This window comes from Eurosta solidaginis, chromosome 3 (genome assembly GCF_040869045.1).
Source record: "Eurosta solidaginis isolate ZX-2024a chromosome 3, ASM4086904v1, whole genome shotgun sequence".
Taxonomy (NCBI): domain Eukaryota; kingdom Metazoa; phylum Arthropoda; class Insecta; order Diptera; family Tephritidae; genus Eurosta; species Eurosta solidaginis.
This window is the reverse complement of record NC_090321.1, coordinates 182,325,902-182,351,271: the sequence shown is the minus strand read 5'-3', so window position 1 is coordinate 182,351,271 and position 25,370 is coordinate 182,325,902. Positions and strand designations below refer to the sequence as shown.

General features: G+C 34.5%; 1 protein-coding gene across 12 annotated transcripts in view; it reads left to right on the top strand.

Moving 5' to 3' along the window:
* Nucleotides 1–4,995, top strand: part of LOC137246834 (endoplasmic reticulum metallopeptidase 1) — a 33,845-nt gene extending 28,850 nt beyond the window's left edge. For all 12 annotated transcript variants that reach the window (XM_067777845.1, XM_067777848.1, XM_067777844.1 and 9 more), the window contains 3 exons: nucleotides 791–893; nucleotides 964–1,261; nucleotides 4,635–4,995. In XM_067777845.1, coding sequence (XP_067633946.1) covers nucleotides 791–893; nucleotides 964–1,261; nucleotides 4,635–4,802 — 569 coding nt within the window. In that variant the 3' untranslated portion in view covers nucleotides 4,803–4,995. The remainder of the gene's footprint in view (nucleotides 1–790; nucleotides 894–963; nucleotides 1,262–4,634) is intronic.
* The last annotated feature ends 20,375 nt before the right edge of the window (nucleotides 4,996–25,370 follow it).

The window sequence follows — 25,370 nt, the reverse complement described above, 5'->3', positions numbered from 1 at the left end:
AAAGGCTAGTTACAATTTCGACGAATCGCATCGTTAAAAGATAGTGAATTCGCCTACTGAAGTTAACTTTTGATATTCGCAATCGCCATATTATCGCGTTGAGATCTATCCGCTTTCCGTAACTATTTTTTAACGATATTCGTTAATCTATGGTCTACATTTGTCGTTAAACAATAGAAAAGTATTTTATGTAACTAATCGATAAACATAACGATTTTGATTTTCAATAACAATTATTAATCGATATTCGTTAATATATAATCGTTAAATTATAGAAAAATAATTTAATTTTTAGCTGTGAAGACACTTTTCCCTATTTAAACTGAATAAAATTACATCCGCGCTAGCTAAATTTCAACAAGTCGCATCATTAAAAGTTAGACAATTCGCCTACTGTGGTGGAATTTACTATCTTTTAACGACGCGATTCGTCGATATTTTAGCCAACGATGTTTCGCTAAAGATAACGATGCTAATCACAAAATTGGTTGTAACATGGCTGACGAGATGACCATTTTTTTGGTTCAAATGGCAGAATAATGGAATTCCAAAGAATGCCATTGTCAATCTAAATACTATCTTCTTTAATTAAGCGACAATCAAAGTTTTACGAGTATCGATAAAAAGTGGTTACTGAATACCAAAGTTGTCATAGTTTCGTCATAGATCGGCCAATATATCGACCACACATATCGTTAAAAAAAAATTATTGAATTCCACTACTAGTGATAATACCAGTCTAACCATAACAATTGTCAGACGCTGTGAGTGAGAATATATTTTATTTTAGATATTATCGATAACATCGGCTTTAAGCAAAAAGTAAGCGATATTTGCAATAATGAAATGTTCTGTGGCATGCCAGTCTTCAATCATCGTTGGCATAAAGCCAGGTTTGTAGAAGACGCAATATCGATATTAAAATGTTTTCTAATTTATTCCGTTAACTTATGTCTCTAACAGAAATAATAGTTTCTGGGTACCATTCGATGAGGAGCCCAACATACCCGATGGCGTAAAACCAATGCTAAATTTGATTTCGAAAACGGATTTAGAGATTGCCAATAATACTCAACGTTACAGTTTTACACTAAGTGGTCCAGATCACATGACTCTATTTATTGGCCCACAAGCAACGGCTAAAATTAATAATTGGTCGTTCAACGATACAATATTACGAGAGAATTGGGAACCACCGTACTTTATTTATTATTCATATGGCAAGGATAGTAGCGCTTTAGAGTTCTTTATCGATTTAGAGGTAAGTTAATATGTAAGGATACTTGTCAAATAACAAGACCATGCCACGTAAATGAAAGTTCCCTCCTCCTTTTACCTACGCGTTGATTGAAATGAAAAAATAATAGATTTTTTTGAAATGAAAAGGTCCAAAAAAAGCAACAAAAAGTAACCTCCTTAAAAACTTCTTATCTCAGAAAAGGGAATTTAAATTAAGGAAGTTTGTTTTGGAAAAAAATTCAGGTGCATTATGCAATGAACACTGACTAAGCTAAGTAGTTGGGCAGAGACCGCAGGACTCGAGTAGTAATCCTTCAAAAACACTTCCCAACTAGGACGCAAATTCCAAGTTTTAACTAACCTCTAAATAGTACGAACTAAGTCTTTATGATAGTGCCAAATTCCTGAGACTAAATACATGAGTCTAATAAGCTTACCGGGTTTTATGTATGCATACAAAAGAACGCTAGGCTTGATCGAGTTGTACTTCATGAATACATAAGGGCCCATTACTGATACTTAGCATAGACTTGACTTTACTTGGCGTAAACTTGGCAACTTAGCCACGATTAGCCTCCACTTCGCGCATACAATCTGGCATCATAATCAGTAAATGTCAATTTGTATGAGAAAATGTCAAAATGAAATGGAAACAAACAAATGGCATCTCAAAATGTAAACGTCACTTAGAACTTACATAGAAATCAAAATTCAACAGACTTCTAAGTCAAGTTAAGTGTTGCTAAATTTTGAGTAATCAGTAACTTGCAATGTTCATTTAACAGAACTGTAAGTTCTCAAGTCAAGTTAAGTCTATGCTAAGTATCAGTAATTGACCCTATAATGTCAAGAAAAGTATAACGTCCTGGCTGTGGGGGGATTACAGGAACGATTAAAGTAAATTTTTTTGCTTCGTTAGCTATTCATGTTTACAATTATTGAAAAAATATAAAATTTTAGTTAAAAATATTTGTTTTTGAAATTAAGACTTCGAAGTACCAAATCTTTGTAGCGTTTTTCAGGAGGAAGTATTAGCCGTAATCAAAGCACTGGAAGAAAGTAGCTTAAACTGCAGCCGCGTCAACTTTTATATTGACAACCAAGCAGAAAATATGGCAATAATCTTGCATAGCACAGCTTCTAAAAGTGTTTTAGAGTGTAAGCAATACCTGGAATACATCGGGGCAGGGAGAAACATACATCTATATTGGGTCCCAGGGCATATGATAATAAATGGGAATGAAAAAGCGGTTGAACTAGCTAAAAAGGGCGCATACCTCGAAGCTTACTTCGTAGACGTCCTAATTAGAATGCGCGAGATTAATAGAAGGCGAGAGGTGCACATGATCGACCAAGCGGGAAAGGCATGGACCAGCGCGGAGCAGCATAGTTATTTTGTAACATAGGTCCTGGTTTTTGAAACCTAACCCCTCTTTTATGCTGTGACAGTTATATGATATTTTAAGACGTGAGTTATAAAAGAGGGCCCTGTAGAGCGGTTGTTTTAGTCTAAGAATTGTAAAGGCATTTTATATTAAATAAAATTAGCACACAATTTTATACTCAGCTGAGCAGAGCTCGGAGAGTATATTAATTTTGTTCGCATAACGGTACCCTGTAACGGCATAAACTAATCGAGATAGATATAGACTTCTATATATCAAAATGATCTGGGCGAAAAAAGAAATTAATTTAACCATGTCTGTCCGTCCGTCTGTCCGTACACACGATAAGTTGAGTAAATTTTGAGGTATTTTAATGAAATTTGGTATGTGAGTTCCTGGGCACTCATCTCAGATCGCTGTTTAAAATTAACGAAATCGGACTATAACCACGCCCACTTTTTCGATATCGAGAATTTCGAAAAACCGAAAAAGTGCCATAATTCATTACTAAAGACGGATAAAGAGATGAAACTTGGTAGGTAGGTTGACCTTATTTCAAAATGTGCGTGGCTCCGCCCTTCCTCATTTAATTTGTCTAGAATGCTGAAATTTGGTAAGGGCATAGATTCCATGACAATAACTATTTTCTGTTAAATTGGGCGAAATCGGTTTAAGCCAAGCCTAGTTTTTATACACAGTCGACCGTATGTCCTTCCGCTCGGCCGTTAACACGATAACTTGAGCAAAAATCGATATATCTTTACTAAACTTAGTTCACGTACTTATCTGAACTCACTTTATCTTGGTATTAAAAATGGGCGAAATCCGACTATGACCACGCCCACTTTGTCGATATCGAAAATTTCGAAAAATTACAAATATGCCATAATTCTATACCAAATACGAAAAAAGGGATGAAACATGGTGATTGGATTGGTTTTTTGACGCAAAATAAAACTTTAGAAAAAATTTGTAAAATGGGTGTGACATCTACCATATTAAGTAGAAGAAAATGAAAAATTAAATACATGGCGAAATCAAAAGTCCTTGGAATCATGGCAGGAATACTGTTCGTGGTATTACATATATAAATAAATTATCGGTACCGGACAGATGATGTTCTGGGCCACCCTGGTCCACATTTTTTTGGTCGATATCTCGAAAACGTCTTCGCATATACAACTATTATTATTATTATTATTTATTTCATTATTCTCATAAGTATATGTACGTATATCGATAGCTTAATTTTACTTCTCTACAATATCATTACTTATAGGGAATAGTTAGTGACTTCTTTATATTATATAATAAAAATAGTGTTGTATGTCACATCATGTTTTAACCAATTCTGTTATAGAAATAGTGGTAGTGGGGTGAACAAAAAAGAATACAATATTTATATAAAAAATTTTATTTAAGATGAGAATAAAATATTTCAAAAATAGATTGACTAAATGAAGCTCTTGAAACAATTTTAAGAAAAAAGATAAAAGCTAAGTTGACAGAATTCCTCTTATGAAAGCAGAAAAAAGAACTAAGGGCCACTCCCTTTTAAAACCCCATTAATACCTTTAATTTGATACCCATATCGTACAAACACATTCTAGAATCACCCCAGGTCCACCTTTATGGCGATATCTCGAAAAGGCGTCCACCTATAGAACTAAGGCCCACTCCCTTTTAAAATACTCATTAACACCTTTCATTTGATACCCATATCGTACAAACAAATTCTAGAGTCACCCCAGGTTCACCTTTATGGCGATATCTCGAAAAGGCGTCCACCTATAGAACTAAGGCCCACTCCCTTTTAAAATACTCATTAACACCTTTCATTTGATACCCATATCGTACAAACACATTCCATGGTTACCCTAGGTTGATTTTCCTACATGGTGATTTTCCCTTATTTTGTCTCCAAAGTTCTCAGCTGAGTATGTAATGTTCGGTTACACACTTTTACTTGTTTATATGATTTTTTGTTGTTTTTTTTTTTTTTGTATTTAGCTCCTCACAAATAACTCGGATACGAAAAACTTGGAAATTGGCGTTGGTGGTCATTGGATACATCAAACGAACTCACGCACTAATAAATATGAAAAATTTATACAAAGTTTTCCGGATTCAACGGTTGTGGTTGACTGGGTTGCCGCATATGAAAGTTGGCTATTTTGAATGTGGAGCAAATGTTTAATTTTGTTATAAAAATTATTTTAATGTTGTAAATATTTATGTTAGCACTATTTGTTGAATGAATGCACCATTAGGCATTTTTGAAGATACTCGTAGCCTATTTATATGTATTTATTTAGTATTTAATAAAATTTGAATGCGGTAAATTTGAAATAAAGGCAAATTGAGACTGTTTCTTTGAGATCTTTTTTCAATGTTTTAAATTTTGCCACACAATAAAATGAGAGGGATCTGGCAACGCTACGCATCCATTCCTATGTACTTCGAACGTAACCTCAATTTAATCCCGAACCCCAGTGTTTTCGTTTTTTAAAGTTGAGGTACAAAATTGAGGTAGCTATAATATTTAAGGCGAACCCGACGATTATTTTCTTTTATCGTGCCGAGTGGTAAAAGGCAGCTGTTTGTTAAGCGTCAAGATCTAACCTGCTCAGCTACAGAGAAAAGCTCACCAGCTAAGTAAAATACATATCAGATTAAATAGATATATATAAATAAATTATGAAATGAATATAGAAAAATTATTATTGTTTGAAACAGCTGAGTTGGATGAAATTAGGAAGTATTTATTAAGAGAGGAGAGAACAGTTTTCTTAATTATGAAAGCGAGTACAAAATATTATATGTGGCATATTGAGAGTTTTAATCCTGACACAAACAGCGGAAGGGCTCATTTAATATTGAAATATCTTGATGGCTGGGAGGGAACGTTAAAGTTCACTTCGGTCTGGAGAAATTGGCTATAGGTCAAACTGTTTAATAATTTGATAATAAAAATAATTTCAAGCATCTCCCTACAGCTAGCAAGGGTGCGAAGATTAATAAGTTTAATACGGTTACTATATGAGATTATAAAGGGATCCCATTGAAAATATCTTAAGGCGAGAAGTAAGAACTGTTTGTAGACTGATTTAATTCGATCTATACGGACCTATTAAATGTTCCAAATAATTCAATCATTATTAAGTATCGGTCTAACTAACGACAGATACAACTTTAATAAAGTAACATACAAATGAATTCCTTACAACTTCCAGGATTATGGTGTTAAAGTTAAGTAAAACGAAATAAGCCTAATATAAGATACAGGATCTTGATGGTAACGTACACTTCGACACATTTAGTAGTAAATTGGACAAATATGTCGTCAAGGGAGCAATTATAAATTGCTAAGTAAATTATTCTTTCATTGCAATCAGAACTTAGCAAACCTCCGCTATGTACTCAAATGGAATTCAGTTAAAACACCACGGCAGAGGTGGAGTCATAATATTCGACCAGTCATTATGACTCCTTAGTTACTTTTATTAGTTAATTCTGGTTGTAGTCGCGCAATTTTTTCGATTATTTGTATTTTTGCAATTTTTTTAACAATTTTAACAAATCTTGGACTCTATAAAATTTCCACCAAAACAAAATACTTATATAGGGGCTTCAGCCGCCGCCCCTGACCATGATGTTTTGAATGTACTAAATACACACAAAGATAAGTCTATCTGTATAAAACTATCGACTAGGGGTGGGACTATCCGCATATTAGAATATCCGGATATCCATAAGGATATCCGTTGACACGGATAAAATCCGGACGGCATGGATATCCGGTTAATATTCGTTTGTGAAACTATTCATATATCCGGATTTATGAAGATCTGGTTAATAACCATATTTTTGGATATCCAGTGAAAGCAACAAATTGATGTACCATATATGTTTATTTAACATTAATAACAATAAATTCGTGGGGCATTTAAATCAATTAACAGTGAATACAAAAAAGGCCCGTATTAAGAGATAAGTAATATGATATTAAACTATTTTCTTAATAATAATTTAATAATCTACAAAACATATTTTGTGACTAATTTTTCGTTGCTTCGTTCAATTCTGATATGCAGATATTCAACTTTTATATTCCAGTATCCGGGGATAAGGCTATCCGGATTTTTCGTTTACGAATCCGGATAGCCGGATTTTTTGCCTAGCTATCCGGTTTATCCGGATTATCCGGATAGTTGAAAAATCCAATATACCAACTTTTTTGACTTGATAATGTCTTTCAAAGCAACAATTCGCGGAAACTTGACTCTGAAGGGGCTTTGATTCATTACACTAAGCACGCGATATCTTATAACGTGCTTGGGATATAGGTCCCATACTGTACCACAATCGATACTGGGTTCTTCTATTTCGAATCCGAATCTGCGGTTTGTTTAGGTACAAGCATTTTTTTATGGATGACGAACCCTAACTATCTGTATCTGGTCTCCAAATTCAGACTATGTCGATAGGTGGATGTGGTGAAAAGAGCAACTCGTTTTTTTTTTTTTGCCGCCGAGCTAGCTCAAATATACGAAGCACCTTTATGTTTTCTGTTACATTGTTGCGTTATAAAATGATGGTCTGCTATCCAAAGTAAGAGGCGACATCAGTACGTACTGGTTCGGATCTAGCTCGATAGGGATGGAAGCTTTGTCACATCACTTGGATTAAAATCGCTACCAATAAAAATCTACGTGCTTTTAGTAGGCATTCTAACTAAAATTCACAACCACTATTACATCCCTAATGTATGAAATCGGTTACTATGAATACTCACGAACGTATGATTTTCCTCCGGACAAAATGGTAAACTCGGGGTGTGCCCTCCCTACCTTTTGTTTCCGACACCAAAAAACTATGTATTGAAACACCGTAATGCTAGATTCGGTTACTCGGACCCTAACTCACTAGTTTAGCATTTCATAATAAAAAACCTAGATTAAATTTACACTGCCATCAAATATAACTTTATTTAATTCAAAATATATGTATATATAATTAAGATTTAATATCTAACCGTAGGTTTTATAACAATGTGTGTGCATAATGACCATAATGGTTGGTTGGGATGTAATGAGTGGTGCTCATTCTTATATATTTTGAGTTTTATCAATGAGTAGTTGTATGTATATGCTCTACTGCTAAATGAGCACCGTAGATAAAAATATGGTGAATTCTCTATATTGGTAAAACTTTTTATACTCAGCGTGCTTTGCACACAGAGTATATTAACTTTGATTGGAAAACGGTTCGTTGTACAGGTATAAAGGAATCGAGATAGATATAGACTTCCATATATCAAAATCATCAGTATCGAAAAAAAGTTTTATTGAGCCATGTCTGTCCTGTCCGTTAACCGATAACTTGAGTAAATATTGAGATATCTTCACCCGAGCTTATCTGGACCAAGAATATATTGGTATTGAAAATGAGCGAAACCGGATAATAACCACGCCCATTTTTTATATATATAACACAAAAAATCTGATTATTAAATACACCTAGAATGTTGAAATATGACGTGTGGACTGATATTGAGTCTTGATAAAAATTAAAAAAAAAATTTTTAAATGGGCGTGGCACCGACCACTTGTGATAAAATCAATTTTACAAATATTACTAATCATAAATCAAAAATCGTAACAAAATTCGGCAGAGAGGTTGCCTTTACTAGAAGGAATGCTTTGAAGAAAAATTAACGAGATCGATTAAGGAGCACGTCCACTTGTATACAAAAGACTTTTAAAAGGGTCGTGGACGAATAAAATAAGCTATATCTTTGCAAAAAGAGCTTAATATCAATGGTATTTTATTTCCCAAGTGGATTTATAACAACAAATAGGAAAAACTTCAAATTTAAAAAATGGGCGTGGCACCGCCCCTTTTATGACTAAGCAATTTTCTATGTTTCGGGAGCCATAACTCGAAGAAAAATTTACATATCGTAACAAAATTGGGTACACATATTTTCCTTATAGCAGGAAATATTTCTAGGCAAAATGGACGAGATCGGGTAAAGACCAATGCAACTTAGATAATCTATCGATAACTACATGCTTTCTTACAGACTAGTTATTCGGCTATTATGCCGAAGATCACGCAGTGGAATATATGGAATGAACAAATTAGATAAATTAGAGCAATTCGTGCTAAAGTTTATTACATTCTAGGCAAGCATGAGTGAGTTAAAAGTTCTTCTCTCATGCAAAGCCTGAAGACCAAGCTATTTGTGCCTGCTGGTATATGATGGGAGGCCGTCTGGTCAGTGAAGCATTTAATTTTGTACGTCTACTGAGCCCAACCATTGCAACAAATTTTGAAACAACGAAGTCAATGTGACTAGAAAAAGAGAGTTTGGAGTCAAAAACTATACCCAAGTCTTTACTCTCTTGACAACGATTAAGAGATTTAGCATTTTGTTTGTAGATAAAGTATGTGGCAGTTGTCTTTTTGGAATAAGACGCAACGCAACATTTGTTTGAACTAAAAAATAAATTATTGTCTGCGCATCATCCGACAAAAGAGAAATAGTTTGGCAAATATATAGTATTTTTTGTGAAATATATAGTTTTAGTGTTATATTTCAATCATTAAAGGTAAGGAGTGATAGGGAAACATACTGAGTAAAAAGTGCTAAGTCAGGAGAAAACATTTGTGTTGAGGTCAGAAATTATGCTAAGTTTATTTATCTTTTTCAAAGCTTCTACACTCAAAAGTATCGCAACTACGGTATCCTCATTCACAGTTTTGAAAGGAAAAGGTTATTTCAAAAAGTATTCATTTTTTTCGTCTCCTTTAAAATTCGTAAAAGCTGACTTAGCACATTTTAACATTAAGTTAACGATATATGGCTTAAGTCAAATTTTGCAAATTTTATTTAGCATTTACACACACTATAATACCTACTTTTGGTATAGTAAAAAAAATATTATATTTTGCACTTACATGAATTTAACGTGATATCCATCTGGCTGGCCAGGCGATAATATGCACAAAGTACGCTGTGTAAATTTATGAAACGCTATGTACGTATGTATATGATAACAGAACTTTTCAATTTTATACTTTTACAAAATATAATATTTTTGTATGTATAAAATGTTCTTTACACATATATTTTTTGTTTTTTTTTAAGAACCCTTTTTTAACTTTATATTCGCACAATTTTCAATTTCATGCAATTTTCCTAAAAATCATTTTATTAACATTTCGTTTTCTAAATTTTTATTTTCTTTGTTCAAAAGCAATATAAATTTACACATTGAGACAATTTCTTTTAATGAATAATGTATATATGCCATAGATATGGTTTTTTTTCAATTTTTTTTATAATCATTCACACTTTTGGCTTTCCATGATCACCGCTTAACACCTATAAAAGGGATGGGCTCGGAGCAGGAACAATATGAACCTTATGGATGTTTCTGGCTTCCTTCAGATAGCCGGAAAGAAGTTCCGTTGAGCAGACCCAAAATAGATCTTCTCGAAGGTTTACACTTATGATACTTTTGGACCTCGTGTCCTCCACGTGTAACCAAAAATTTTCGTGCCAGATAATTAAAATTTTTTTATTTATGATGAGAACAACTTAAATCCATCAGCATACAATTGAGAAAAAAAGAAAATTTTCTGATGATTGCCCCAACCATCCCAACTCTCCGTGTTTTAATCCTCTCTTATTAAAAGGTAATTGTATTAGTAACGAGTGTAGAGTAAGTTGGGTAAATATGGACCACCCTTACCTTTTTCGTGAATAAAAACCTATATTCAAAGCTATTCAATTCACTTTTTATTTTGAAATTTTTCGAAAATATTGCGAATTCAGTATGCAATAAGAAATAGTCAATAAAATAAAATATATAAAAGATATTATTAAAAAATGTAAGACACTTCAATTTTAGCCATAGCAAAAATGTGCGGATAATATGAACCATCCCGTGTTAAATATGGACTACGGTGGTCCATATTAAAATGAGTTTAGGAGCAGCAAAATTCGCAAATGAAATATTCTTTTTCGTTTGTTGAACAAAGTTCATGTGCCACATTGCGCATACAACACATTGTATCCACGCTTCTCCTCCTTTGCCATCCGAAAATAAATATAAACAATAGATACATTTGGCATCTTCTTGGTTGGACCTATCAGGGCTAAGATCTGGTGAATTAGTCAAGATTAAATTGTTGCTTTCTGATGAAGAGGTTTCTTCCACAAGTTGGGCTTTCTTCTGAAAAATACGTTTAAAGTAGATAAACATTGTTTTAGTTCAAATTTTTCAACACATAAGTACCATGCTTATTAAAGTCTTTCGCTTTTTATTGTATTTTGCAGATTTTGGCCTTCCCTTCGTGATATGTTTTTCGCCATTAATTTTGTTCAAAGATTCTTCCACTTTGAGCCTTCATGTACACTCGACCAAATAATTCAATAATGTCATATTGAGTCAATGCTTTTGCATGATTTATATCCAACACCTGATTTCCTCGGTCAAATATTTTTCAAAGGGGCTGAATTTGGTGGCTTGAGTGGGGAGGAATCGAGAGAATGCGCGCGTGATTTTTTCCAGCTAGCTCTATGATTTCAGTGTTTCTTGTATGACTTGCATGGCCATCTAAAGGTTTAACTACTGAAAGGAAGTGCTTGAACCATTTGGTGAATAAATTAGTTTGAACCCATCCAGAGGGATAATTAGCATGCATGGATCCAGGAGGTGTTCCTTTCATTAGAAGTGCATTGTCTTTTTTTCGGGGAAAAATGAACATGGGTGGTATAAACGATCCACCTGCATTCATACATAAAATGGCTGTAGTCAAAGATCCTCTTTCAGCTGAAGCAAGGGCACGAATTTGCTTCCTGCCTTTCAGAGCCAAGTACATCAACATTATAAATATTATTGGGGGAAAATTTATATGTTTCCATCTCCCTTTGGAGCAGATCAAAGAAAATTGCAATATTTTCTGTAGAAAACCCCTTTCCTTGAGCTACAGATGTACTGGTTGGTTGACGGAACGATAAAGATGAGTGGCGTCTAAAACCAAACGCAACCAATCTCTTCCTGCTGTGTCCTTCGCTATAGAAAAAGGGTTTGGTAATTGTTTTTTGGTACCACTTGAAAAGCTAGTGATCTTATATCATTGTTATTTAGACCGAACAATTTTACCTCCTTTCTAGCTTAGCTGCCACAACTTCATCAATAGGTCGTCCATGATCAGCAAATAGATGGCGCAATGTGGTTTTAGGTACATTTTATTCCTAAGACGCCTTCAGGAACCCCAACTTCTTCGTTTTTGCAGCCGAGATTGCCTTATTCATATTCTCTTTGCTCCACGCCTGTCGTTTTTTGGAATCTTGAGTCGGATTTGAAGTCATTTTAATCCTTCAAAAGAAAAGAAATAACGTTACTCGTCTTAATAAAAAGTTGTCAAATATGGCCTACTGGTCCATATTATCAATATCGTAATGGGCCATATTATCCGCACTAAGTAATTTTCCACACTTTTACATTTTTCTACAGATTACGAGTTGTTCATTAAAATTTAATTCCACTTCCAGAAATATATATTTATTCACTACACTTTTAACACGATAACACATATTTTTCAATTAAAATTAAAGAGATAAAAACTTACGAAAATGCACCAAAAAAGTCTTAAGTTATCACGAAACAATTATTTTCTAATGTATCGCGCACATCTGCGTCACTAAACTGATTAAACAATACTGAGTGGCGATATGACGAAAAATGTACGAAATGAAGTCGCAACGTGGCTTCTTGGACTTGCGGTTCAGAGTATATTAATGTGGGCCATAATATACGCACTACCTTTCATGGTGGCTTGACATGTGTATAAGTGGGCAGATGTAAAAAAAAATGGGTAACTACACGGATGCGGACTTTTAAATAGAAGCGAAAATCATAGCAGCATATAATATCGACTAAGCCATCTTTCTAGGCCGCCGTGGTGTAAGGGTATTGTGAAGGCTTAACTAACCAAAGTACCTCGGCTTATCAAAATACTTTAGACACATTTTTCCAGAACTCGGTCACCCCTTAGCAGTGGTTTGGTCGAGCATATTTCTGCAATGAAACGCTTCCCTGCAACAGATGCTGTTCGGAGTCACACAAAATATGCAGGTACGCCAATTTGTAGGAAACATATGTAGAAAAGCAGCTTCCCAAAAATTAAATGAGAAGAGAAACCCTTAACTCCTCTAAAGTATACTGCGCCAAAATGTGATTATTATAATAACACTGGATCACATATTCCAATTTTTTTTCTGCACCAGAGACGCCATTATGAAATTCCTATGTAAAATCACCCCTTATTCCGAAAATCAAGGTTGTTTTTAATTCTATGGTAACGTTTATGAGATATTTACGAATTACAGTTTTTTCAAAAAAAAATAAAAAAAAATTGGGTCCACTTAATCATATATATCTCAAGAACGAAGTGAGTAATTCCAAAACGGTTTGAAACTTTTAAAAGGTAATAAAATTTGATATAAACTGTGCATACAACACTTTTTGTTAGGCCCTGCAGATTCAAAGATAGCGAACAATCATTACGAATTTTTTTTGTAAAAATATAAAAAAATTTGTACTTTGCGAGGAAAGATCTCGAAAACTTTTTATTTTTTGCAAATTTTTTTCTCTCTAAGCTCTGTTTTATTACATAAAAAATGAGCTTTCATTCAACAAAATCGATGGACTGATACAAAAGTTGTAAGCATTGAAGTAAATATATCCATTTAATACTTAAGTATCCTACTGGTACATATGTGTTAGTATTCGTATATCAGTTAGTTAGCAGGTAGATTTTCGAAGGGTTATTAGATACAAAAAACTGTTAGTGTCGTTTTTTCAAACCCAGGTCCATTTCAAGCAAGAGCATATTTTTAAGGCAGGTAGTGTTTTCTTTGTAGAACTAGGGAACCTTTTTGTCTAGGTAGGCTTGAATTTTTACTTGATCTTGTTCAGTTTATAATTGCAGTTTATAACCCGTAATTTACTTAAAAAATATAATATGAATAAAAGGGCGCGAGAGTTTGAGTGTGCAAATGATCCAGATATGTTCTGTTTCATCTGCGGTCAATTTATCGTTAAAAGGATACGACGTGTGTTTTCAAATCCTTTGAAAGTTACATACTATAAGTATTTTGGAATTGAGCCTAAAAACAATGACAAACCATGGACACCGAATACTGTGTGCACCACATGTCCAGTCGCACAAAAAGGTGCGTTGTAAAAATTAGGAATTTGCTTCCCTTTAATGCATAGCTGACTAATTTCTGAAACTATCTATTTAGGCGACATATGAAATTTATTACACCAATGAAGTGGAGGGAACCAACTTGCCATTCAACGGACTGCTATATTTGTACTACAAAAGTACTTGGGGTTGGAAAGTCAAGAAAAGAAACCTATGCGAGCTTGTCTACAGTGTCGTTACCAGAACTAATTTAACTTTAGTTCAGGCTCCAGTTTCATTGTCAACAGCAGCATCTGATTACACGGCATCATGTTGTACTGGATTTCAAACGGAAAACGAAAGAAACTCTTTGTTACAAGCACAAATCAATATTGGATAAGGGATTTGGAATTGTCAAAGGAAAAGGCCGAACTACACGCCTCTCGTAAGCAACAATTTAAATTTGTTTCATCCGATGTTAAGGTAACATATTATAGAACTCGTCACGAACAATTTTCCAAGTATGTAGTATACGAAGGAGGACAGTGTTTTTACTGCAAACACATTGCTGGTCTATTCAAACAGTTTGGTGAACCATATGATTCAAAAGAGTGGCGATTGTTAATAGACGGCAATAAATTAAGTTTAGAGGCCGTATTATTGCATATTGGCAACCAAACGCCATCTATCCCGATCGCGCATGCAGGAAATACGAAGGAAACGTATGAGATAATGCAAAAATTGCTCAAATTAATCAAATACGAAGAACATGATTGGAAAATATGTGCCGATCTCAAAGTCGTTGGAATGCTATGTGATTTACAAAGTGGATACACAAAATACACTACATCATAAAGGATTCGCCAGAACGAATCGAGTTTCAAGTTGGGGTGGATAACATAAAATACTCCCCACTTATAAAGAAGGAAGAAATAATTCTTCTGGACAAAGAAGGCGAAGCTTTTCATCATTTGAAGACAATCTTTCCAGAGATTTCAGAAACAAAAATAAAGGAAGGGATTTTTGTGGGACCGCAAATAAGGAAAATGATGACCAATAACCATTTCAAAGAACTATTGTCACCAGTGGAGGCAGAAGCGTGGGATTCTTTTGAAAAGGTCGTTACTTCTTTTTTAGGCAAACACAAAAGTCATAACTACGAGATGATAGTGAACGACTTAATCAAAAACTATGCGGAAATCGGTAAATAAAAAAACATATTTAAGACCGTTTTCTCTTTAAAACCTATCTGCCCGATAAACAAAAAATGTGTATGAAAAATTTTAAATTTACATGAGAATATATAGCCCTAAATCTGAATTCATCGTCCAGTTTCGAACAAACAAGAACGAGAAAAATGTAAACAAAAAATTTATTCTGAATTGAAAGGTAAATCCAGCCTAAGAAAATTATATACTAATGTGTCACTTATGTATTTATCTAATATACTTTTTTATATTCTTTCAGGAGTGTCTTTATGTCTTTAAAAATTCATTTTCTACACTCCCATTTACATTTTTTCCCGCAAAATCTTGCCGACGAAAGTGGCGAGCTTGGCGAAAGGTTTCACCAGCAAATGAAAATGATTGAAAGTCGGTATCAAGGATTATGGGATGTGGCTATGATGGGTGACTACTTTTGGTTTCTCATAAGAGAAACCGATCCTAATCTAAATAAGCGTCAAAACAAGATACATAACTTTTTCAATTATAAAATAAGATCATAGAGTTAAGACAGAATCATATGTACATATGCTATTAATTGTAGGGTACTTAAGTTTTACTATATGGATATATTTACTTGAATGCTTACAACTTTGGTATTAGTTCATCGATTTTGTTGAATGAAAGCTTGTTTTTTTTTTGTAATAAAACAGAGCTTAGAAAGAAAAAAGAAAATCTGCAAAAATAAAAACTTTTCGAGATCCTTCCTCGCAAAATACCATTTTTTTAATATTAAAAAAAAATAAAAAAATTCGTAAAGATTGTTCGCTATCTTTGAGTCTGCAGGGCCTAGTGTTGTATGCACAGTTTATAGTAAATTTTGGTACCTTTTAAAACCTTCAAACTGTTTTGGAATTGCTCAATCCGTTCTTTAGATATATATGATTAAGTGGACCCTATTTTTTTTTTTTTTTTTTTTTTGAAAAAACGGTTATTCGTAAATATCTCAAAAACGTTACCATAGAATTAAAAATAACCTTTATTTTCGAAATCAGGGCGTGATTTTATATAGGAATTTCATAATGTCGTCTCTGGTGCATTTGGTCTGTAAACCAGTGTAATTATTTGGCTTAAATTTATATTTAAAGGAGCAACATCCCACTTCCCTTCGAATCTTTGATCCGACACTGTGTCTCGTGTATACTTACATTGACTTTACAGGGAAGCGCCAAAATCAATAGCTCTTAAGCTTCACAAAATGTAGATACTTCTATTTCTGCTCAGTTAGCTGCATCTGCTGGTTCATCCGACAATGTCGCTTTCGAAATAGCTGTACATTCTTTCAGTAAAAACGGGACTCAGTCTTTTTCTAGGACTCAAGCCACTTGCTGCTTCTAGATCTGACAGCTGTATCACTCCTAATAAAAGGAGTCTTAGCCTGGCAAGCGCAGGGCACGGGCACAAAACGTGCTCGATCGTTTCTTCCTCCAACGGGCACTTCCTATATCTGATATCACTGGTCAAGCCTAATTTAAAAGTATGTGACGCCAGAAGGTAGTGCTCGGTCAGAATACCCGGCACGAGTCTACCGTCCTCTCTTTTTAATGATAGAAGCAACTTTGTTAGTCTAAGGTTGTAAGACCTACCCATAATCTTCAACACTTTGCAGCCCCGCGCTTGAACCCACGCCTTTCCCGCTTGGTCTATCATGTGCACCTCTCGCCTTCCCGATTCTTTCCAGAGACTGCTAACACTCTGACACACTTTTAGATGCTGGGCTATGCGAGATTATTGCCGTATTTTCTGCTTGGCTGTCAATGTAAAAGTTAACACTGCTGCAGTTTAAACTATTCTCTTCCAGTGTTTCTACTGCTTTGGTTACGGCTACGAGTAATACTTCCGCTTGGAAAACGCTACAGTGATCTGGCAGCTTGTAGGATCTGTTTATTTCCGGATCGGCACAGTATACCGTAGACCCTACTCCTTCCACTACTTTGGAACCATCTGTGTACACATGTATCGCCTCGTCTGCCATTTGAGCAACCTTGCGCCAACCATCCGCCTTTATTGTGGCTTTAAGAGCTCCCTCGAAGCGCAGGTAGGGAATCAGGTAGTCTGTTCGTCCTCTAATTGATGACGCTATTCTACTATGGCCATATGGTCTGCGCTCAAGCCCTTAATATAAGTCAATTTACGCCAAATTTCAAGTGGCTACAATGTCAATAATATTGACATTATGGTTTTCTGAAATGTTTATAAAGTCAACTCATATGTTCTCAAGAGCTCAAAAGGTCAAGTAACCTTTTTTCACATATTAAAATGTTAGCAAGTGGTAGATTTACTTTTAGTTTTTAATATTTGCGCTATACTTTTGTTCATACGGATATCCTTTCACACGGATAAAATCCGGACGGCATGCATATCCTGCGGTTAAAGTTCGTTTGTGAAACTGTACGGATATCCGGATTTATAAGGATCCGGTTAATAACCGTATTTTTGGATAACCAATGAAAGCAACAAATTGATATACCATATTTGTTTATTTAATATTAATAAAAATAAATTCGTTGGGCATTTAAATAAATTAACAGTAGAGATGGGAAAAGGGTAAATACCCAAAAGGTAAATACCCGGTAAATTGGTTATATATGGTAAAAATGGGTAAATACCCAAATATTTACCCAAAAGAAGGGTAAAAATAATCTTTTGGAAAATATGGGAAACAAACACAAAATTCAATCCAAAATGTACCCAATTTGTTCCATTACGCTATCGGTTAAATTAGTTTTAATCTGTAATCCAGCGTTTTTCAAAAATATTTAGCCAAGAATGCATGCCGTTGCAAAAATTTAAGTTTACCAGTAGGTATGTGCTCATTTGGGAGGCCGAAACCAATGTATTTCTTTGTTGCAATGGTCGTCCAATAAGAGCATATCAAAGTATACCATTTGAGCCTAAATAAGAGTCCGACATAAGTATTAAAAGGTGTTTAAACAGCTCATATTATACTCTACTGGAACTCTCCGGCGTCATTTTTAACTCTAATGAACTCTGATTATCTGACACCTATATGGCCTATTTATTAGGCATCGTCGGAGCTTATTGGGGTCATATATAGTTTGACACACCTGGACAGAACGTGGCAGCTTTGCGTTCACATTAAAAAAGTCGAGAATCGTCCATGAGCGAAAAACGTCGACGCTTATACAAAAAAAGAATAGCTAGGGTAACTATAATGTACAAATGTAATTCATTTTGTATTAAAATGAAAAATTTTCGTAACAAAGTTTCAAAATTTGTTCCAAACTCGCTGTGACGAAAATAAATAGTTGATAAATATTAATTTTTGTATGCTACGTTAGGAGCTTTGAGGCCGTTAAATAAAAGGCAAAAATTAAATTTTCTTTTACCCTCCTACGCGTTTCGACGCTTTTCTGATTCCCACACTGCCCACTTATTTCGGACTCGTTTCGGATTCTTAAATTATGAGCGCCGTGAGCATGTTTGAGTGGTAGCTTTGTTTGCGTAAATATGTGTATCCTATAAACATTCTCTTACAGTTCTCGAGTTCAATATGGGTCCGAAAAATATCAGGTTCAAAAATGCTATCACCTTAGAGTCTTTTATGACTCCATTTTGATGAAATTATGAACAAACGAAAAATATTAAAATCAGTAAACTAGGCAGCTCCGGAATAAAAACTCAGAAATTTATCTGCGGCAATTTATTCTAAATAAATAATTAATTCAACTAATACTTATTTCATTTCTATCTTATCCTCATGGGAGTTTTATCACAACAATTTTTTCCCTATGTTTTCCACTTCGGATACGAGTATATGTCAAAAATTCTTCCTAAAAGCCCTGAAGTAGTGTCAATAAAATACTCAAAATAAGCAGTCTATGACGCCAATAAGGCTCATATATGATATCGGAAGGAGGCCTGTATAAGACTTATGTTAGAGGAAAAATATGAGCATATAGCATTCGCGTCAGGCTCCTAAATGAGTTCATAACGAGTGCAAACGATCCAAAGTTTGGACTCCCTTCAGACTTATTGTTGACCCCGAGTATTTGCTGGGTTGTTTGTTTAAAATCAAAACAAAATTTTTTTAGTTTCATATGACGTATAAATTTAATTGTAGAATTGTAATTCCAAGCATCCTCGATTCAAATGATTTTTACATACCCAAAAAAAAAAGATACAAAAAAGGAATATTCCGGGTATTTACCTATAAAAACGGTAAATACCCGGTAGAATCCCAACTCTAATTAACAGTAAATACAAAAAAGGCTCGTATTGAGAAATATCTAATATGATGTTAAACTATTTTCTTCTTATTCTGGTGTAAGAAAACAAGTGCCGATATCATTTCCCTGCTCAAGCAATTTGTGTGGGATGAACTACATTTCCAGTACTTTAAAATACCCTTTCAGAAACTGTTGACGTGGCAGCTACCGCAAGATATCTTTTGGCGATTTTCGACAGATTGAGATATATTTTTTCGTGGTCTTGCAACCAATTGCTGGCACTGGGATTGTGGTTTATTTGTTCTTCGAATAAGTAGCGCTAAAACTCGTCTTCCTCCCTTGTGTCACTTATCATTTAGGAGTATATCCATGGCCGTGAGATCACTGTTGTCCGGAGCTTTGGCATTCATATCAGCAGTACCCATTTTATTGCACATTTTTCCCACATGATTTTTTATTTTGTTACGAAAAGCATCGTTCTCAACGTGCTTCAACTATTTGATCGGATCAATACAACTCGTCATATGTGCAATACTGATATTTTCCAGAGATCGCTCTTCAATGTTTTCAAAAGAAAAATGTCTTCGCAGGTCTCCAGATATTTTTCAGTGTTTTTAAATTTCAGATGCTTATTAATAATTTTATGAATGATGGGTTTCACTTTAGAAATTGTAATCTCGCTGTCACTGCTAAGCACATTTGTCGCAATTTCGGAAGGGGTGAATAAATCTATTATAACATCAACTGAATTCCAGTCACTGTCCGAAATTGCGATATTTTGAGCGGCCTTGTTGTTGAAAATTTAACGATCAGCAATTACTGCAACAATAAAAGATCTAAGCTCTTTAACTCTTTCCAACATAAACAACTAAACTCTCTCTCAACTCAACTTTGGATTAGTTTTTTAACTGTCTTTTCAGTTTGTATTAAATGTTTCTCGGGAGCATATGTACGTTTACTCGAATGATTGAAACTCATCACCAGTTTCGAAACCTTTTGAGTGACTCCACAACATTCCGGTAGTTTCAGTCCTAAATTAACACTCAAATGAAGTCTACGTGCACTGCATGGATGACTGGTTATGTCAGGGCTCAAACCCCGAACAGCAGCGTTGGCGTGTACAATAATTATGACTTTTTCTTTGATATCCCATTCTTCCATGCTATCTCGAAGCGAGTCTTCTAAATTTTCAGCTGTGTGGCTTTCAGTAATTTCTTCGGTGAGCAAATTAAAAGACGAGCAGTCCAATTAGAATCTAAATAATGCGCTGTAATTCCCACATAGGATCGGGTGGCTGTTGATGTCCAGCAATCGGTGGTCAAAGCTATATCAGATGCTGAACTAAGATTTTTCTTAACTCTCTCTATTTCACGGTTATGCATAACTTGAATTCTACCGAAAATTGTTTTGCGACAAGGAATTACATACTCTGGTTCGAGGACATTAACAAACTTCTTGAATTCATCACATTCCACGAATTAAATAGGCAATAAGTCAACAGCAATCATATTAGCCAAGGCTTGTGTTATTATCTCTTGACATTCTTTGGACATATACTTATTGCGGACAGTTTGAGCTAAGCCAAGGCTTGTGTGATTATCTCTGACGTTCTTTGGACATATACTTATTGCGAACAGTTTGAGCTACGCGTGATGTTCGAACTTTCTTCATTGGGGGTTCTGAACATTTCGAATTGTGATCAAAATTACTTTGTGATGAACTGCTACTCGGCTTATATTCTGGTGCAAATTCAGATAGAAAAGCTGCGTCCATACCGTTCTCTTGAAGATGGAAAACCCGATTGTGGCTCCATAGACTTGATGTCGATCCTGTGTTTTATAGCGTTTTTTCACAATATAAACAAATGGCATTGCTTTTATTTTCACTTTTTTGGAAATGATTCCAAACCTTGCTGACCATTTTAGCACTCATTATTAGTTTAAATTGACGCTTTGTGAAATTGTTGATGTTTGTAAAATTGTAGCTTTTTAATTTTTGGCGTTAATTTAATAATCTACAAACATATTTTGTGAATAATTTTTCGATGTTTGCTTCGTTCAATTCTCATATGAAGATATTAAACTTTTATATTCCAGTATCCGGACATACGGATATCGGGATTTTCTATTTACGAATCCGGATAGCCGGATTTTTTGCGTAGCTATCCGGTTATTAGAATATCCGGTTTATCCGGATAGTTGAAAAATCCGGATGCAGTTCACAGCCCTATTTTATATAATTATAGCGAAAAATTGGTTTAGGAACGATTCAGTGGAATATTACTTTGCTAAAAGAAGAACTTTTTTAACTAAAAACCTAGTGAAAATTTGGAATAAAAAATCTGGCGATTTTTTTTTGTTTATGTATTCTTGTTTTATTTTAGTAAAAGTTCGGATTTAAACCAGATCCAGCGAGGATATCTTTGAAATAAAAAGGACTTATTCCACAAAAAGGTAAAAGGGAAGGGTCAATTGACATCTTCTCCGTAAACGGATATATGATAAATTTTTCATATTATAAAAAATATATGTATGTATAACCCCACCGCAGCCACCGTAGTGTAATGGTAGCGTGCTCCGCCTGCCACACCGTATGCCCTAGGTTCACACCCTTAGAAATAAGGTTTTTCAATTTGAAGAAAATTTTTCTAAGCGGGGACGCCACTCGGCAGTGTTTGGCAAGCGCTCCGAGTGTATTTCTGCCATGAAAAGCTCTCAGTGAAAACTCATCTGCCTTGCAGATGCCGTTCGGAGTCGGCATAAAACATATAGTCTCCGTTCGGCCAATATGTAAGGAAAATCAAGAGGAGCACGACGCAAATTGGAAGAGAAGACCGACCTTAAATCTCTTCGGAGGTTATCGCGCCTTACATTTTCTTATCTTTTATGTATAACCACAGGTATCGTCTTAAAAGTGTAGATTTTCTTAGTACTTATAACTATAGATAACACTTAATAATAACAATCGCGAGGGAGCATCTAAATTCTACAGTATTGAGGGTGCTCATTGGCTAGGTAAATTTGCGAAAAGTATAAGTTTTAAAATGCCGCATCTGAAACGAAAAATTACTAAAATCTTTTCAATCATCTTTATTGAACTAAATAAATGTTTCATGGTTTTCAATAAAAAAATCTTGGTAACTAAAAGTATACATACCCAGCAAACGAACTCTCTAACGTTATAAAAGTTGTATGTAGGCACGTTAGGTCACGAGTGTAATAGAAAATTGTTAGGATTTTCGAGTCAAGAATGATTAGAGAACTATTGCAAACTCATTTCACATTAAGATCCCATAAGAGAAATGCATAAGAGTTCGTATGGAGAGCTATAATTGTTCTCGATTTTATAATTATGTCCCATTTTATTTGAGAACGCCTTGTTTCTCCAGTTTTTCTCGAGTCGTTATCTTACATAAGGTATTCGGGAACAGGGGTAGTTATTTAGTCTTCTTCTAATCTTTATCTAACATCAGTCTTTGTGGGTATACATTTCATTAAAACTTCATTCAATACAAACTTGACTATTGATAAGCAAGTCATATAAGTTTCCACATTTTTTGCAGTTTATAAAATATATGTAAGATTAAATGAGTACCCTTAATCAGTGCTAATTGAAAAAAAAATTACGCTCGTTTTCAAAGAGAGTAATATCTTATATTTTTGTAGATTAAACAAATGATAGCTGAGAACACAGTTTTGTTGTTAGAAAAGAAAAATTTAGATTAATATTTTTATACTCAACGTGCTTTGCGCACTGAGTATATTAACTTTGATTGGATAATGATTGGTTGTACAAGTATAAAGGAATTGAGATAGATATAGACTTCCATATATCAAAATCATCAGTGTCGAAATGGAAAACACAAAAAACCTGATTATTCAGTAAATAATACACCTAGAATGTTGAAATTTGACGTGTGGACTGATATGGAGACTCTTGATATACATTTGAAAAAAAAAATTGTTAATGGGCGTGGAACCGCCCACCTGTGATATAATAGATTTTACAAATATTATTAATCATAAATCAAAAATCGTTGAACATATCGTAACAAAATTCGGCAGAGGTTGTCTTTACTGTAAGGAATACTTTGACGAAAAATTAACGAAATCGGTTAAGGACCACGCCCACTTTTATATAAAAGATTTTTAAAAGGGTAGTGGACGAATAAAATCAGCTATATCTTTGCAAAAAAGAGCTATATAACAAAGGTATTTCATTTCCCAAGTGGATTTATAACAGTATATAGGAAAAACTTCAAATTGAAATAAATGGGCGTGGCACCGCCCCTTTTATGAATAAGCAATTTTCTATGTTTCGCGAGCCATAACTCGAAGAAAAATTAACGGATCGTAATAAAATTGGGTACATAAATTTTCCCTATAGTAGAAAATATTTCTAGTAAAAATGACGGGATCGGTTAAAAGCCACGCCCACTTTTATATAAAAGATTTTTAAAAGGGTCGTAGACGAAAATAATAAGCTATAACTTAGCAAAAAATTGTTTTGAATCAATGATATTTCACTTATCAAGTTTTATTGTAAGAGGAAATGGGGAGACATTTTTTTAAACGGGCGGTGCCACGTGTTATGTATAAAAGTAATTTATCTGAAATGAAATGTACAATTGAAGCGCACGCTGAGTATATAATGTTCGGTTACACCAGAACTTAGACACCTTTACTTGTTTTTTTTTTTACACTACTCATAAGCCGCAGTTTGGCTGCAGAAGCACAACAAAATTTCATCGCCGCACGGTGGGGTATTTGATCAATCTAGCTGGCCAGAAGTCGATATTCCCTGGCGTTCCTAGATGTCCCCTGAATTGTAATACCCCAAAACCCATCTGCAACGTGAACGGAGCTAACCGCGCATATCTAAAGTTGTATAAAAATTGTGTGCAGTTCGATTTATTTTTGGATTAAAAGGCAATATACCCTTCTAATCTAAATACTTGTTTAGCCTTAATCAAATCTAGTTACATTTTCTTTTAGGACAGGTAAATGTGTTTTTAATTCATATGCTAGATTTTTTATACCGCACGTTTTAACTAATTTATTCTACTTGTAATACTACTACTTTTCAATATTAAATTTTTTAAAAATCTTGCAAGCAAAAAGATATATCTTTTTTTCATGGCATATCATGTCAGTAATTTTTTGGCAATACATAAGCTTGTGTTTGTTTCAAAGTTTAATAACAAGAACGGCTGCGCATACCTGCGATTTTTTGAGTGGTGATAAATTTTGTAAGAGACTGATATCCCTATTGGCAAAAGGTGGCAACCTTGTGAAAACATCCTCAGTGGCAACACCTAGGTGAATAGTATTAAAATGTAATACTATATCGATGTACCAAATTTGACTCAAATCTGTTAAGCCGTTTCCGAGATGGTAGTGGATATTCAAAGAAATATAAAAAAGAAGGGGAGGTGGCAACCCGAAGTGGCAACCCCACTTAAAAGTATCAATGGAAATGAGGAGTAAAATATATTTCATTTGATACCCCTACTGACATACATATCTCATGTAATGCCAAACAATTACCCCGGGCCACTCCGAAACCGGGGGCTCGTCCCATAGTAATTCTGCGCGGAACACCGTGAATTTACCGCCAAATATTTCCTTTCATAACAATGAAGTGAGACAACTACTTTTTTAACAGAAATAACTCTTTTTATTCTTGGCCAGCTAGGTTGGTCAAATACCCCTCCGTGCGCCGGTTTTACACAGTTTGCTTTTGTCGTTTTATTTTGCGTTTTTTTACGTAATAAAATGTTGTACCTCTAAAAGTTTTTGTGACCTTGGAGACAGCATCAGTTATATAGAGAAGGTCTATGAGAAGTTTTCTTAAAAGTGTGTGGTTTTAGCGTTTTCGAAAGCAAAAGGTAAACGGAAAAGATAAATATTGTGCAATGTTATCCATCATATCGTCGGCCCAACGCCAAAGCCACGAATGTGCATATTTGATGTTTTGCGAAAAACACGTCTCAAACATTAAAGACATTGTTAAAAATAGAGATTTAGGCTGTATGTGAGTTGACCTAAATTTCTACCTAAATAGAGGAAAAACCTAAATCACTGGAAAATGCCGGTAAGGCAGTGGCAAAATAAAAATTTAGAATTTTT